Source organism: Melampsora larici-populina (assembly GCF_000204055.1).
Source record: "Melampsora larici-populina 98AG31 unplaced genomic scaffold MELLAscaffold_35, whole genome shotgun sequence".
Classification (NCBI taxonomy): domain Eukaryota; kingdom Fungi; phylum Basidiomycota; class Pucciniomycetes; order Pucciniales; family Melampsoraceae; genus Melampsora; species Melampsora laricis-populina.
The window spans coordinates 64562-82017 of NW_006768799.1; the positions used below are offsets into that span (position 1 = coordinate 64562).

A 17456-nucleotide genomic window follows, 5' to 3' on the forward strand; every position below is an offset into this window, starting at 1 on the left:
AAATAAGAATGTGTTCTGGCCACTTAACTACGAGCGACAATTCGGAAAACCTTATCCAGTATTCTGATACGTCTTTCGTTTGTTTCAAGTCTCTGAGTTGTTTCTCAGCTTTGCTAACTCTCTCCGTGTCAAAAAACGTGGCTTTGAAGGAATCTACAAATTTGCTCCAAGTTACCAAATGTCCATTATCCCCATCTAAGATTTGATCCATAAGATGTTGTCCCCATATGTTTGCCTTCCCCGTTGTGTACGACAACGCGAACGCAACCTTTGCATGATCATTGACAAACGCCGACGAGTTCAGTTGTAGATAGACACCAAGTTGATTCAAGAAAATTTCAGCCTTTGATCCCTTCGAGCCATCATATTTGTCAGGAGTGGCTACTTTAGGTGGTCGTGGTTGTACAGCAGGAGGTGCCGGGACGTTGTTCAGCTGCTGAGGAGCACTTAATCCTGGCGTGGCATTGGCATTAGGGTCCGACATGGTGGTGTTTTGCTCTTGTTTTAACCGTTGTATTTCAAGTTCAGCTCTTTGACGTAAAGCAGATTCTTCGTTCAGCCTTTGAGTTAATTCAGCTAACTGACGCATCACTTCTTCCATGTTCATATTCGACATGTCTCCGGCAGTACTAGCGGCTTCGGTGAACGTATCTTCGGAAGATGACGAAGAACAGTCTCCGGGTGGTTCAAACTTCGGCGTTTTGGCGGGTTCGTGTTGGTTGATTGCGGGGTAATGTTAAGGTTTCTGGAGTGCTTGGAATTCTCGGGATGTTGACCAAGATCTGAATAACTTTTAAGCGTGAGAGATCTTCTTTTCAAACTTTAATAAACTTTTAACTTTCAACTTTAAACTTCTAACTTTTGTCTTGATTTTTCTTTCGTTTTCTTCTTTTCTTTATGTTATTAATCTTCTTTTCTTCTACCGCTCCTATCCTGAGTAATGGGTAGACGTTGCAATATGTTAGGACCTGGAATGGAGGATGGAGCGCTGAGGTGTAGTTGCTAGTATAACTAGATTGCAACGTGAAGACTAAAAGCTCAGTGAGAGCGCGCGCTGGGATATAGCTAAAAGGTACAACACGCAGCTATAAGCATATGCTACTAGAGAGACCATAACACTGAGCCTTTACGGGTTACTACATAATAAGACAGAACAGTTGAGGGGCAGTGCATTTAGAGCATCCACTATCGTTGCAGTAAATTTTCAGTAAATTTACTGTACGTGTCTGTAAAGTACAGTTTCTGTATGTACAGAAACACACAATTCCACTATCGTTGCAGTATATATATTCTGCACAGTACGTACTGTACAGAATGGACTCTGTTCCACTATCGTGTGTTCTGTGAAAAATCTGCAAATCTCAAAACATCAAGTTTTGACATTTAGTCGTTGCTCAGAATGGGTTGAGTTTCAAAAGCATTGTTTTCATAACAACTGCTCCAAAATAATCGATTAGAGAATCATCAATTAGAGAACAATTGATTGGAAAAACAAAAAGATTGGAAAATAATCGATTGGAAAACAGTTGATTTCAAAAAAAACAATTTAAAAGAAAGATGTGAAAACAAATGATTGGAAAAGTGGGGGACTTCATAAAACTGATGAGCAGTAACAAGATGTTATAGTCCAATGCTCATGTTGAGAGTCAGAATGAGAGTGTGGTGTGTGTATGCGGATCGAGAGCATAAAAAGTGAAGTGTATGTAGTCGGACTTTGAATTTTGGGAGTGATGGTGTGGTGTGCAGCTTGGTAAAAGTCCGGTGCTTTTGCAGATACCAATTTGGTAGAGGTCCAGCAAATTTGCTTGACCTCTACCAATTTTCAAGTGATTCTGTAGGTACAGATCTGTATATTGGACACGATTGGGGATTTTGACGTTCGGTACGGTAAATTTCAGTAAAATTTACCGTACCGAGGCCATTTACAGAGACGATAGTGGATGCTCTTATCAAAAATACAAAATATACTTGTACTGCACTACACCATCAGACTCGGAGTTTGATTGTAATGCACAAAAAGCCTTACTTTGGAATATTTTGTTGCAGGAGAAGATGTGATTTGATGTACAGCTCAAATGAAAAGGTAATCCCCACAGGAACAACACCTCAAATTTACAATCAATCTTCATTTGATCTGACTTCTTACTCAGATTGGTTCAGCCCTTGGAAGTTTTCAATAGGTTATTGAGAAGTTCGCTGAGAAAAGCTATTCGAAGTTTTGAGCTTTGCCGTATGACAAAAATTAACCTGGGGTAAACAGGACTGGCGTGAGCACTACGGCACAAGCCTACAGAAGCTTCGAAGAGCTTGACTAAAAGCGAAACACACCTGGGGTAAACAGGACTGGCGTGAGCACTACGGCACAAGCCTACAGTGCCTCAATTGGTGTAATCAAAGCAAAACACACCTGTGCGTAAAGCAACAGGAGAAAAAGTGATCAAAGGTGAGATCGGATAAGTTGTAGGTAAAAGTAAATGCTAAAGAAAGGATTTGATGTTTGAGAAGATGTTGTAACATTTAAAAGAGAAAAATAAATGACTTACAGTTTCTTTCTGATGAGGAAAGAAACTGGGAGGAAGAACTACTGACTATCTTTATATGAAACTAACACAACATCACAGCCACGGACATACATAAAATAGCTCAGGTCACATTTCGACCTATTCCCAAAACAGATTAAAATAAATCAATCCACCACAGCCCCTTTTACCAATCCGAACACATAATACCTTGATCCATCATAATTTGATAATAAATTGTTAATAATTTGATAATAAATTGTTAGTAATTTGATAAAGCCTTGAGGTCCTGAAGTTCTTGACAATTTAGGTAAGAATAGAAATGCACAAACATCTTACAGACAGACACAAATAGTTAAGATATCACAACAGTTATATGTTGATAAAACATAAAACTGTTTCTCCTGGAGTATAACTGTGAATCTTTGCTTGCATGATTGGTTGTTATTCAGTGGTAACATATTGGTTGTGCCCCCCACACACTTTTCAAGTTTGGTAAATGCTATGGAAAGCTACCTGCTTGACTACATTTGCACAATGATCTAAGAGAAATAGAGAAGGTGTAACAAAGTTGCTTTTGACCACAAAACAGCCTTGAGATCAAAAATAAATATGAAACCAAACTCAATGGTGTTATGAAGAAAGAAATAATATAATTAAAAATAACCCCCAATCAATCAAAAATGTGTATGCAAGTGAAAAATTAACTGGATGACTCAGGTGGATTATTTTTGAAAGCATAGAAAATTAGTCAAGTTAAATAAAACATCATTGTGAAGAATCTCATTGGCTCAGTCTTCATTTTAAAGGCATATCAAGTTTGATAGACTTTTAACCTGAACCAATTTTTGCTTTTGTATTTGTTTCACAAAATCCTTAATAGGGTTGAACCTTCTCCATTTGATGATGTATTAAATTGTCTGATGAATGGTTTGAGAGCTGATGAGAGCATTATCATCATTGTTGATTGTTGATAGATTACAACTCTTGATTGCCTTGTGATTCCAAGTAGATCAAGATTGACTTTTTTAAACTGTAAGTCAATGGAAATGGTCATTTTTCTTGATTCGAATGCTTTTGCTTCTAATGCCAATACATTATTAGTTTGAGATATTGGCAGCAAGAGGCTGGCAAATTGAGAGCATGCACAACTTAAAGTGAATGATTTTCAAAGCAGTAAATAGAAACGATAGATTTTAATCGAGTGGTTTGAGCTGGTTAGTGGGACTTTTTCAGATTGTACTTGGGAGTCCTAGATTTAAACAAGGTTGATGATTTATAAAGTGAGATCGATCATTTGTAGAGTGAGGTTGATGGTTTGTAGATTAGAGTTTGTTTTTATGAGCTTGTTTAGGAATCAATGAGTCAAAAACGATCTAAAAGTTGGAGTTCTTTACGTATCATCATGTTTTGATCAATTCACTTGAAGTTGCAAGAAGTCGAGTGCAAAGAATTGTGCTGTGATTGATATCTATTTTAAAACACCCCCACCCAAACCAATTATGAGACACCTCCCTAAACCTTGTCACTTCATAAAAAGCTGGTTCCGAAAGATAATTCAACAGTTCAACTTACTTTTAAGTAAATATTTTATACCATGCTCCTCTTGTTTCCAAATCTCTCTGTGCCCCGAGCCAGAAGCAGCAGATTGTTTCCATATGAAGTGAATCATTTACTTTTGGAAGGTAACTGAGTCATCACAACTTTTCCACTACTGAAAGGTGATCTAGAATGGATCCCTAATTGGTCCTTATTTTACTTGGAGATTCTTGGAGTCGGTGAAGAGGAAGTGAGATATCACATTCTGAGGTTGTATTTGAAGATGATTAGTTTGAAATCGTGATCTGAGGATGCTGTGGAGAATGAACATAAATTAAGATGTATTGTCAGTTTCTTGGGAAAAAGCTGGACACTCAATGAGTTTGAATGAACATACCTTCCCCAATCAGACCTTCTGATCAATGCGATCAAGACCAGTGGATCGAGGTAACTAATCAAAATTGAGGAGATTTTGACGCAGTGATTGCTTTTGATGTTTGACAGACGATCAAGATCAAAAAAGGCTTGTTAGTTAGATCTTGAAATGAAGCTAAAGATTGAGCAAATTTGAGATCACTACCAGTCTTGAGTTGAATCTGAGAACAAATGCAAAAGCAAGCTCAAGGGAAGGAGAAAGCATATATTGAAGCAATGGTTCAACAATCAATCAAAATAATGATCATGTCAGTTATATTATCCAGCAACAGAACTTAGCAAAGTAAGAAAAGACAACAGCATATTAAAAGCAAATCAATTGAAAGTAGGGGTGTGAACGCTGGTTTGACACGTTCACAGCGGCATGAAATCATGAACAGGCTAGCGCCCATATCAAAAGATATGTTGAATTGATAGTCCACTCTTCAGCTTAGAGTTTGGTTAGAGGTTATCAAAGGGACTTGTTGGGTTTAAGTTTCCTGTTGTGAGCCTTAAACCCACCCTGCATTACCTTGCCATCTGGTGAGGTAAATGCATACGGGCGTAGCCGGTTTCCGTGCCCTGTTGGTTTTCTAAAACCAATCCCGTGAGGCACGGTAACTCCCAGCTAGGGTCGGTGGGTGGGTTTTTTCTGTTGGGCGGGTGGGTTGGATCAAAAATGTTTTTGACACTTATGATCTAATGTTGATAACCGTAAAGAGCTAAAGCTAGTAGCTGATGTGAGTCGATGAATTGTGAGATGTGAGGTTCTTAGAATTTGGAGTGATTCAAATTCTTTCCTTCGAGAAGTCTGTTTCGAAGCCTGTCACATCTCACCTACATCTTTCACGAGAGTGGACATGTACACCAATGCGTGCCTTTTGGTGTTTACTATCCACTCTTCAGCTTAGAGTTTGGTTAGAGGTTATCAAAGGGACTTGTTGGGTTTAAGTTTCCTGTTGTGAGCCTTAAACCCACCCTGCATTACCTTGCCATCTGGTGAGGTAAATGCATACGGGCGTAGCCGGTTTCCGTGCCCTGTTGGTTTTCTAAAACCAATCCCGTGAGGCACGGTAACTCCCAGCTGCAGGCCCTCCCACCCTCCTTGGAGAGTTTGTGTTTTGGGTTTGTCGTACATTCCCCTTACCATGGTGGGTTTGCTGTTTTGCATACCGACCTTGGCCTGGGAGACAACCCCTTTTCGGTCTGCATGGAACACAAATCTACACAATTCTCCCTCTGGAGTAAGACGAAGTTGCACGAACCCTCGCTTTAAGCGAGTTCTCATCTTGTCAGTCTTTCGGAACTTTAACCGAATTTCTTAAGTTTGCTTAATTGCTTCTAAAAATTGTTTGGTCTCATCTAGCTCCTGCAGGGTAAAAACTTTAACGTATCTTTTATAAGATTCCGATTTCCATCGCCCTACTTTCATCAAGGTATTCTCGCTCGTGCCTAGGTTCGCTCGGAGTGAAGTTCCTCCTACACGAAAAGAGTGACCTGTCCAACTTTTGAGACTTGCTTCTCCCCAGATCTCTTCTAGCGACTTGATAAACTGAGTCTTCTTCAAAACCCCATCTTTATGTTGAAATAAAAGAGAGTCTTTATCTTTATTTGGGTTGATTTCCAAGATTCGCTTTATCGCCGCTACAGGATCTAATACAGACGGTTGCTGTTGAAGATGTATTACTTGGGTTTCGTTCGGTGCTGCGGTCTTTGCTTTCTTCAGGTGTAACTTTACCCAGTTTCCTTTCGCTGAATTTCCAAACTCAACGTGTCTCCTTAGCAATGCTCCGTCTTCTTTCTTATGCCTAAAAATTTCACCTAATCGCATTAGACCCCAGAAAGCTACTAAAGCAATCGCAGCTACTAATTCATGTTTAGTTGATCTTCCTTCGCATTTATCTAAGAGGATTAGGAGTTGTTGGACCGTGACCGGTTTCTTTTCATTCGTGAGTAGGACGGTTTCTTCTTCTTTTCTAGTCGCTCTTAATAAAACTTTTACTATGCTCTCGTCTAGTTTAATCTTTGTGACGTGTTTTACTAAGTGCCATGCTTGAATTCCATCTATGTATTTATCGATCGTTTTAGAAGCGATCTTCTTTTTCGGCGGGCCGTCAACTCGAATTCCAGACTCTCCTGCCCACGCGATGAAGTTATACAAGTCTTTCTTCAATATTTGTTCCTCTTCATTAAACGTTCTCCCTGTCGATTCAACATATTCGATGTATTTCGACAACCCCGATGAATAACCTTTCAAGGTCGACTTCGCCCAACCGCTCTTTGCCATATGTGCACCGGATATTGAAGTCTCTCTTGCTGCGCTTTCGAAGTGTCTTGGTAAGTCTCCGTCACTTTTGGGTTTGTTGAGACGGTGTCTGTAGGGTGGCATGCCGAGCTTCTTTGAAAAAAGTTTCCGAAGAAAGCTCTCGTAGGTAATTGTCTCACTGATCTTTGTTGCTTTCCCGGGTAAGCCGGGGCTCCTTCATCTGGAAGGCCTTTCGGTCGACTGTCACGTGGAGTCGTTATCTCACGAGGTTTTAGTCTCTTACCAACTTCTCGACGTCTTATCGTCGATCTCCGTATCTCACGAAGGACGTTCATCCATCTATATCAGTCTCAGTTTCTGTGGATTCCACTTTATTTCAATCCTTCACTGTTAACTCTCACTTTCATCATTCACTGGCAACTCACTCTCATACCTGATAAAAACTCTTATCGTGGTTTTAACCTTCTATTTCATGTCTGTTGTAAGAATGGTCTTAAGTCGTTTGGTAAGTCAAGTTCCATCTTATTCTCCTTCCTTTTCTTGGTATCTAAACCTCTGGACAGTGCATCTGCCAAGTTATCTACTGACTTCACTCTTTTGGCTTCTATCGCGCTGTTGTGTTTCAGCAGGTCTTCTTGCAGGATCTTCCATTCTCTGTTTACCAGTGCATCTCTTGACTTTCCGTTATGTATCACCCCTTCTGATACGGTGTTGTCGGTTAACGCTAAGTAAGTAATTCCGTCTACTTTTTCTATCCTTTTCAGCATTTCCCAACCTAACCTTATTGCTACGGTTTCGGCCCAGGCGATGCCTCTTCGCGTTCCGTCTTGTTCAGCTCTATTCCATCCTGGTTTTAGTTGAAGCCTGGTCCAGTGTTTGCCAATGATGATACCTAGTCCATAGGATGTCGAGGCATCACCGATCCAGCCGACTGTACGCACTTCAGGTTTTGGAATGGTTTGTAGCGGTTCTGCTTTTGTCAGAGTTTCTCTCCATATTTGTAAGTCTTCTTTGACTTCTTCTGGGATGTCCCTTAATGCGTATTTATGCTTCCACTCTTTCATCCATCGATAGATCGCAGCACAGTATACTCGCATCTGTGGAAAGACATATGCGCAGTGGTTTAACCGTCCCACCAGGATCTCCGTTTCTTTGAAGGACTGCCTCGATTCTTTCAGAAAGGACGATAGCTGTTCAAGTCTTTGTTGGATCTTTTCTTCTGGTAGCTTCACCGTTTTATTTTTCCCGTCCCAAATGAAACCTAAATATTTCTGAACGTGAGTGAACTCCTTCCATTTTTTCTCGTTTGTTTCCACCCCCATTCTCGTACTGGTTTCTACTATATCTATCATCTTACCTGCTTCTACGTCTTCTTCGTGTTTTAAAAACAGTGTATCATCTACCCATCTGAATCCTGCTAGTAGTTTGAATTTCTTCACCATCAATTCTTTCCACGTTTCAGCTGCCCACCCAAACGTTCCGCTGAGAGAATCTGATGAAACTCGAGACACCTTGGTAGAAGCCAGCAATCAGGCTACAATACGTCTAATGGTTCTGAGCACCGTGACAAAAGGTAACACACCTTGGTAGAAGCCAGCAATCAGGCTACAATACGTCTAATGGTTCTGAGCACCGTGACAAAAGGTAACACACCTATAAAGGTGATAACAAATAGTGCATATGATAATACGCCAATCTTCCTCAGTGAACTGGTAGTATTTATTACATCAATGACAACAAAAACTAACCTTGGTAGAAGCCAGCAATCAGGCTACAATACGTCTAATGGTTCTGAGCACCGTGACAAAAGGTAACACACCTATAAAGGTGATAACAAATAGTGCGTATGATAATCTAAACAACATGATAGAGTGAGTTATCTGCACTACATTTAACAAAGATGTGATGTAATAAAATGGGAAAGAGCTTACACGCCAATCTTCCTCAGTGAACTGGTGAGGAAGAGAGGCGTGTGCGGAGTGTGTGATCTAATCTAGATGTTATATAGTGATGAGATTTAGTTAGGTTAGAAATCTTGATGAATTAGGTCTGAGTTTGAAGAATTAAGTTTTGTATTCAATTATAATTGAGTTTGATTTAATGTAGTTTGAGTTGAAGATAAGATAATTTGATATGATGTAGTTTGAGTTGGAAATAACATAGTTTGATGTGTTTGAAACTATACTTTGTATTCCAACATCCGCAACCTGCGACTCCGCCGAATTGCACTCTTGTATCCAGTAGCACTCTGTCCTCAAAATCTAGCACCATCAGGAAACGCCATTGGTTTTCTGCCACCGGTATTTGACGATAGGCTTTAGCCCAGTCAAAAATGCCTAGTAACAGTACTCCTTTGTATGAAGATATGAAGTAAGCAACCTTCCTGAAATCATCCCAGGATGTTTCAAAATCTCGTTTATCTACTCCGTCATTAACTGATGCTATGTTCACCATGTGACGTGGGTAAGACAAGTCGCTTATTGGTCGAAATGATCCATCGTTATTGGTGACCGCACCTAGAGGGTTCGTCCGAAAAAAACCAATCTTTTGGTAAACCTCTTCTTTAGTAAACGGGCCAAACATTCTTCCTTTTGACAACTCGAATTCAAAATTTTCCTCAATTTTCTTTTTCGCTAATCTCGCTGAGGCGTGGTTTGGTGGGCAATAGAATTTCATTTTTGGTATGTATGCGTCTTTGATTCCCTGTGTGAAGCCGGTCGTAAACATCTTTATTATGTGTTTATGTTTGTTCAACAGGTCGACCTTGAATAATTCCTCCTCCCAGACCTCAAGTTTCATGTTATGTGATGGCTTGGACGGCCATCTTCTTCGACTTAAGCCACTTTCATCTGTTTGGTCGTGACTTACTTCACTTGTTGGTGATGGTGACGATTTCCTCACCGCTTCGTGGCAAAGGGACAAGGGAGGGGGGGAGATTGGTTGACAACTTGGTCATGGGGCAAGGAACAAAGGCAATTCAAGTGGGACAGTAAGTAGGTCAAGTTCCCTTTAAGGACTGCATTTCATTTTTGTACTTGACTCGCAAGCTCACTGTCGTTTCCACTTCTCGTCACGCCCTCTTTTCCCGTAGCGTCTCTCGGGACTTCTGCTTCTCTCTTTCCTTTTTTCGTCTCCCCATCTCGGTCCTTTTGGCTCTCTTGGTTCTCTATCTCGATAAGTACTATCTCAATAAGAACTTTGGTTTCGTCTCCAATTTCCGTTTCCTCGATATGCGCTCGTACTTGCATGTCGGTTGACTGGTGCTGTTGGTGCTGTTGCTGTTGAAGACTGCGCCGGGATAGTTACTGACGACTTACCGACCTGTTTTGGTAAATTTGTATACGGACAGATCGTCGATTTAGGACCTCCTTCGGCGTAAGGGTTGGTCTTATAAGCCCTCTCGTTAAAGCTTTCAGCTTTGGTCTTTGCCTGAGCCAACAGGTGGTCTTGAAGCTCTGCCCAATTTCCTAATGAACCGTCTATCGTTTCTCTCATCACGCCTTGCCTAACCAATCTGCAATATCTTAAAGCCACCATCCACCCGAAGTCCTTTCTAATCTGCTTTACTATGACCATATGACTTTCGAACCGTTCTGCTACTGGTTCCCAGTCTAAAGACCTCAAATGTACACACATCAACTCCATACAATCGCTCCACGCCTCAAAATTCATCGTAGGTTCCTCTATCGGTCCTTCTCCCCCGTACATCCGCTTTTCTTTCTCTAACTTCTCTTCGGACTTTGGCGGAAGTAATGACCATGCTCTTTGATCTCTCAATAAGAAGTCTTCGTCGAACACTGGTAAGGGGATGAATGATTTTAAGGCTTTTAACTTGGCCGTTAGGTGCGGAGAGAGTGGGGTGAGTGCGTCTGCCATTTTGGCTTTCCCGTTTCTGAACACCCTTCTGTTATGGATCATATCTCCGTTAGACAACGTTAACGATCCTTTTTTCGTAGCTAACAGTGCTTTCGCTTTGTTTGATTCGTTCTCGGTTGAACAGCCGTGAAACCACTCCGTTTCAGTTGTTTTCTCTTTCTCGACTTCTGCGCCTTCGGCTCGTTTTTCTCCCACAAATGTTATACTTGGTGCGGGCAAGTCTTGTTGACGTCGATAGATCGTTTCTCTTTGGGGTCTCGGCGACATTGATGACTCTTCGTCAAACACGTAAGTTTTGTCTTTCCCTTTCGACGTCATTTTCTCTTCTAACTGATGAAGTTTATCGGTTAGGCGTTTTGCGTCGTTTACGTCGTCTCTGTCAAACGCTTCTTGGATTAACTCCACCAAAGTTTCGCGTTTCGCCTCTGTTGAATAAATCCAATTCGGTTCGATTAGTTTTGTTTGTTCTCCTTATTCTTTTGGTGGGTATCTTTTGGGTTACGTATTGTGAGCCCGTTTTTGGCTGGGTCTTATTCTTTATGCCAGACCAGGCTGATCAATCTATTGTTAGCCGATCTAGGCTGGGCTCCTATTCGTGGCCGGGCCAGGCTATCTTTGATGTCTACTGTAAGCCGACTCTGGCTGGGCACCTATTCGTAGCCGGGCCAGGCTTTACGTCTCCTCCCAATTCAATCGGTTTTATCGATGTTGCTAAAAAAGGGTAATTTATAGAAAAGAGAAGGAGTTGAAAGAAAAAGGGGGAAGGATATAGAGAGAAAGAGAGGAATTTGAAAAGAATGGGGAAGGATGTAGAGAAGAGGAATTTGAAGAAGAATTTGAGAAGAAAAAAGGTGGAGGAATCAAGAAGACCCTTCTTGATCTTCTTTCTAGGTCAGTAACTTACCATTTTTCAATCTTTCGTTCATCTCTTGAATGTCCCTCTGATTCTCCTCTTCATTTTTTATCTCCATTTCCTCGCCGACTTCCCCGATACCGCCCCATTCCTCTGTCTCTTCTTCCTCGTTAACGCTTGGCATACGATTTCGTTCTCGTTGTGGTACATGTGATTCTTCATCTCTTCTATCTTCTTCTTCTTCGTTTTCTCTTTGATCTTCTTGTCTTCTTTCTCTTCTAGGTGTTGGTAGTCGTTCTTCTAAACGTGCTCCTGTTGCTGCTGCCTCTGCTCTTGTCAATCGTCGTTGTACGTTGTTGGTTGCTTGGTTTATTTGATCTCTTAATGCCATTTTGAAGATTGTTGTTTCTTGATTTGATAAGCAAAAATGTTTTTGACACTTATGATCTAACGTTGATAACCGTAAAGAGCTAAAGCTAGTAGCTGATGTGAGTCGATGAATTGTGAGATGTGAGGTTCTTAGAATTTGGAGTGATTCAAATTCTTTCCTTCGAGAAGTCTATTTCGAAGCCTGTCACATCTCACCTACATCTTTCACGAGAGTGGACATGTACACCAATGCGTGCCTTTTGGTGTTTACTAGGTAAGTTTCTGATGGAGGTCTCCTGAGTTGTATACGCGGTGATTGAAATGCAGAAAATCACCACATGAAATGGCAGATATCTTGTGACTATGATTTCTGTGTTGATGGTCAATGCTGTCCTTGATAAATTGCCGCATGTCTTGTGGAGGAGTGGTGTATGAGTGTGAGTATTGATCGCTTTCCAGTGATTGAGCTGACGGTGTGATGCATTCCAATACCATTGGAAAATGAGGTGTTGTATGATAGCAGTTCTCAATATAGTTTGATATTACGGTGACTTGTTAATTTGACACAATCGGGAAAAATGTGCAGGTGGTGAAATGTTGAAATTCCGCGCTGTGTAGAATGGACTGGTCAAGGGTATTGCAAGCGGATGAAAATCAATGTTGAAAGGCATGTATCATGATGGAAGATGTTGGGAAAATGGAAATGACCCTGCAACACAAGTTTCCGGTTGATTTTGGAGCAAAGGCCAAAACCATTTTATGGGGGATACAGGGGATGCTTGTGTATTTTGTCAAGTTTTGTAAGCGAAGTGGCTTTGGGATTAAATGTTATGATATGTTTGATAATGCTGTTAACTAATGTGGTGAATTATGTGCATTCTTACCCAATGTGCATAATCCACATTCTTTACATCGGTTGATATGTTTTTTGACCAAAGCCAAAAGTGACAAATATGATCTTCAATTCCCTATATCTTATGGTGTCCATCAGATACCATGCAACCTGTCATGGCTTAGTGGTATAAGCTCTTGACTATGAGAAACAATGACATGTGCCTGGGTTTGACTCCCATACTATTCACATGATTCATAAATTCAGCAGGAAATCTGGAGCCTAGCTTGTCTAAGACCACACTGAATGTTTTGAAGTTGGGTATCATCAATAGCCTTTATACAACTTGAAGTATGCACAACTTTTATACTTGGTCATTGTTCATAAATCAAGGTTTCTTCTTTGTTGTTTTTATTTGGCATTACAAAGTAATCTGTGATGGTGGAGACCTCAATTATATCTGCAGCAGTGACATACTTACACTCATGTCTTTGCTTGACATTGTAGACATTCATTTGCCTTTGAATTTGCCTTAAATTGTTGACTACAATGTAAGGCAAAGATTGTTTATTATTTAACCTAGGTAGGCAAATAAAACACTTTGAAGAAGCTGAATCCCAAAAAAGAAGAAAATTAATAAGAAAAGAAACTTGTCTTGTATTAAAAAGTATCATGGCCCGTACTCCACCCCCAAATATATATCAGTAAATTGAAACTCTAATTGCAATTCAAGTTTTAATTCCACATTTGACACTTGTTGATATGAACAATCAACAAGTGTTGAAAAATTGTCTTTTCAAGCAAGCATATTATAAATTTCCACTGGAAACACACCAAAGACAAATTGTCAGTCAGTCAAAACAAATTCAACTAATTCAAAGACAATATGATAACATACTCTTTCAACCACTATGATATTTTTAGGCTTGTTTGTTTGTTAGAAAAATTAAAACTCTAATTGCAATTCAAGTTTTAATTCCACATTTGACACTTGTTGATATGAGCAATCAAGAAGTGTTGAACAATTGTCTTTTCAAGCAAGCATATTATAAATTTCCACTGGAAACACACCAAAGACAAATTGTCAGTCAGTCAAAACAAATTCAACTACTTCAAAGACAATATGATAACATACTCTTTCAACCACTATGATATTTTTAGGCTTGTTTGTTGGTTAGAATGGTATATGATAGGTTTGGCAGCAAGCAGCCAAAACCCAAAGGGAAGACACATCACTTTCCATAGAACTCCTCCAACTTAAATCTCAATGAAAGTGATCCACAGGGATCACTTTAATGTAGAGTCATGAGCATCATTTCCATTGATGCTCATCCTATTCAAATCCTATCATACAAGAAAATTTTGTTGTATGATAGGATTTGATAACCTTAATCAATTACTTTACCATTACTGGGATTGGCAAACCTTTTGTTTGTTGTGAGAGTAATTACAAATCCTATACAATGGTCTGGGCGGAAATTTTGATATGCAATATGCTCTCAGTTCAGCTTATCCGGGGGGGCGATGATAATTGTAGAATATCATCGCAAATGTCTCTGGAAGCACAAGTCAAAGAAAAAAACCCTGGGGTCCTACCTTCCGAGGCTTCAATGGCAAACAAGACTTGGAAGTATTTACCCAAATACTATAATACTGCGGATGGCCGCCCAGGCAGGTGTTGTCATCCAAGTGAATAGTCTAACTGAGGATATTCAAGGAGCCCATTAGGATAACCCACTTTTTCGACAATGGGTTTCTTTGATCAATAACCCTGCTGTACCCCTGTCGTAACTTGCATTGGAGGACCCCACTGCAACACCTGATTCCTATCTCCAGGTGAGTCCATGGTTCTCAGGGTCTTGCTGAGCTTGGAGCGGGGTTATGTCCCTGCCAACACCGGCAAAAACGGTCATGAGGACGGACCCCTACCAAGTGTTTGGTTTATTCACCAAGTCGCCTACTCCATTTATACCCCAGGCAGGACTGACTGATGGGGTATGGCCAATCTCCATTTGCAATCACATCCGTCATGATTTATGCAGCAATGATTACCGCCATCGTGACCGCGCCCACTAAAGTGAAGGCTCCTGATTTTCTATCTCATCCCCCCTCTCCTCGTCCTTCTTTCCATAGCCTTGCGTCGAATATTGACCCATGAAACACATTCTTTTCGCTTTGGAAGGCTATACGCGTGGTGGGGAACGATTTCATTGCATGGTACTCCAACCAAACCGACATCGTCCTGGAAAATGAACTACCAGAAGCAATCAGGGCTCTAGGACATGTCCCCCATCCTCTTTGTCTCCGCGCAAACAGGACTTATCAACTTGCCGGTCCCTTCAGCCAGGATCCCAACTCAGGTGAAGCGATGATGAGCTTTGGATGCGACACCCAAACTTTCCTGGGATTTGATCACCTGCCTCCTGCAGCTGTTGCAGGCAAGACATTGATTAATGGCATTGGCAAGGTGCTGGATTTCCATTTTGATGACGTAGAGAATTGCGGAGGATTATGGAATCTTACTGTCAATCTCAACCACGAGTTCTATGATCCAGTTGTCAGCCTACTCTACCTTCTTCTTTCGTGATTGAATGTGTTGCTGACACTCTTTGATTACATCCATTTCTGACACAGCAAGAACATGTCTTGGAGTTTACCAACACATGTGTTTTTGGATACATGACTCTGCCAGCTTTAGAGTGGACGCAGATCAACACGGGAACAACCATGATGATCTATGGCACTGTTGGTGCCAAAGATCCCGTGTCCAACCGCTTCATTGTACAAGTATGTTTCCAAATTGGCATGTGCGGCTCACGTCATTGATCTGACCGTCCCTTCTACACAGGTTCTAGACTATGCCTGTTTAGGCAATGTGCCTGAGATCATCTGAAAAGTCATTCCGTCGATGGCAACAAAAGATCTGATGTTGGAGTTCACCTATCATCATTCTCCAGACAACGTTTATCCTCCGCTTCAATGTCTTTCCATGAAACTCTTCTTTTATTCTTGTTCACCTCGCATTCACATTCACCTTTGCTAATATTTTCAATCTTTATACTCACGTTCTTTAAGTACAACTCACATTCTTTAAGTACAATGTTTTGGGTCTGCCATCTGAGTGAGGCTAAGGAGGTGTAGGTGACAAAAACTGATCTTACGTTGTAGAACTTATAACCCAACAAGGGTTATACAGAGCTGGAAGAGGATAATCCACTAATAAAATGACTAGTAGAAGTTGTCTAAGGACTGCTCTTCTAAAACAACACAATCAGAAAGAGCTCTGTTGTATTGAGTACTGATAAGGCACCAGAGAAATATATCTTCACACGTAATTTAACTTCAAAAGCACACTTTGTATTACTATCAACACTGCTATAGTGTTATTCCCAATTGATAACTAAAAGAAATAAGCAATATCTGATTGATATTATTCCCAATAAGTCTTTATGACTATAAAACTAAAGTAAATTTCTCTTTATAATTGTAATAAAGGGCCTATTTAAGTGACCAGGTACTATTAAAATAAGTTTATAATGATAAACAAAATAATAATGGCGTAAATGATAAAGAAAAAAAGGGGAACAACAGTCCCAAAACCCTCTCAAAGTATATATAACAATGTACTAGAACTTTTACAATGGTCAACAGCCTCAAAACCAATCAAATCCGCCCAAAATTCCCTAAAAACCCTATGATGACGCAATGTAATGATTTTGTTACTAATAAATGATGTAATTTTCACAGCTAAAAGTGATCAATGACGCAATAATATGATGTACAGCACTTCTTATGATGAATACAGGTGATTTTTTCCTTGTAAACTAGCTGAAAACCAATTTTTGAGATTACGAATTTTTTCAGATGTGCTCCAATTTTTGATTACTAAAGTGCATCTTGTAGCCCACGTGTTACTGATCATTTCTGACACCTACATGACCTACTTCTGATGAGTGATGAGTAAGATATTGAGTTGTGAAGTTAAAGTTTTTAGTGTTACATGTGACTTGTGACTGTAAATTCGAGATTCACACCAATTCTTTATTTGCCTTATAACTTTTTACACACACCTCCATTACTAATGATTTAAAGTTTGTACATTATGTAATCCACTCTGCTGCGTTGAATGAGCCATCTACCAACCTATTCTGACGTCATTTGACATATGTAATTAGCTGAAAACCTCCATTTTCCACGAATTTCACCCATTTTCTTCACTTTTCACAGCTACTACTCTCTTTTTCTTTCTTTTGTAATATGACATCATCATCTATAACCTTAAAAATCCCGAAAAATCCTCTTGGCAACCTTAAATTCCATCACTACCACTATTACACAACCAAACTACACGTGTACCTCTTGTTTACCAACTTCGAAAAAGTGCCTTTTCCCTAATAACTTCTGTTTCTACTTATCAACCTTGAAGATTAAAATTGTCATAGTATAATATAATGTTGTTCTTTCATATTCTAACCTCATAATACCCATAACTTTATTTTTACTAACCTAAAAACCATTTTCCAACCTTTGTACCTATAATTTCGAATTTTTCTTATGTTTTTCTTTCTTTCTTTTTGTAATAAATTTGTAAGTAAACTATAATGATCTTAATATATAATGTGAAATAAAAAATGATGTAATGTTGACCTAATGACCAATACATAAGCCTACAAGAGCTTCAATTGATCAAAAAACCTCCATTTCGAATTTTCTTTCCTGCTGAATCCTGCTAATAAACTGGTAAACTGGTAATTGTGAATTTTTTAATTGATCCCATAAATTGATCAG

The 17456-nt window shown here is 39.9% G+C and overlaps 1 protein-coding gene across 1 annotated transcript; it reads left to right on the forward strand.

The window, feature by feature from the left end:
• Positions 1–14549: 14549 nt before the first annotated feature.
• Positions 14550–15561, forward strand: MELLADRAFT_65495 (uncharacterized protein; the record flags this gene model as incomplete). The annotated part of the gene is made up of 4 exons (XM_007413114.1): positions 14550–14663; positions 14851–15225; positions 15303–15455; positions 15517–15561. The coding sequence occupies 4 exons, from the start codon at positions 14550–14552 to the stop codon at positions 15559–15561; spliced, it is 687 nt and encodes a 228-aa protein (XP_007413176.1).
• Positions 15562–17456: the final 1895 nt, after the last annotated feature.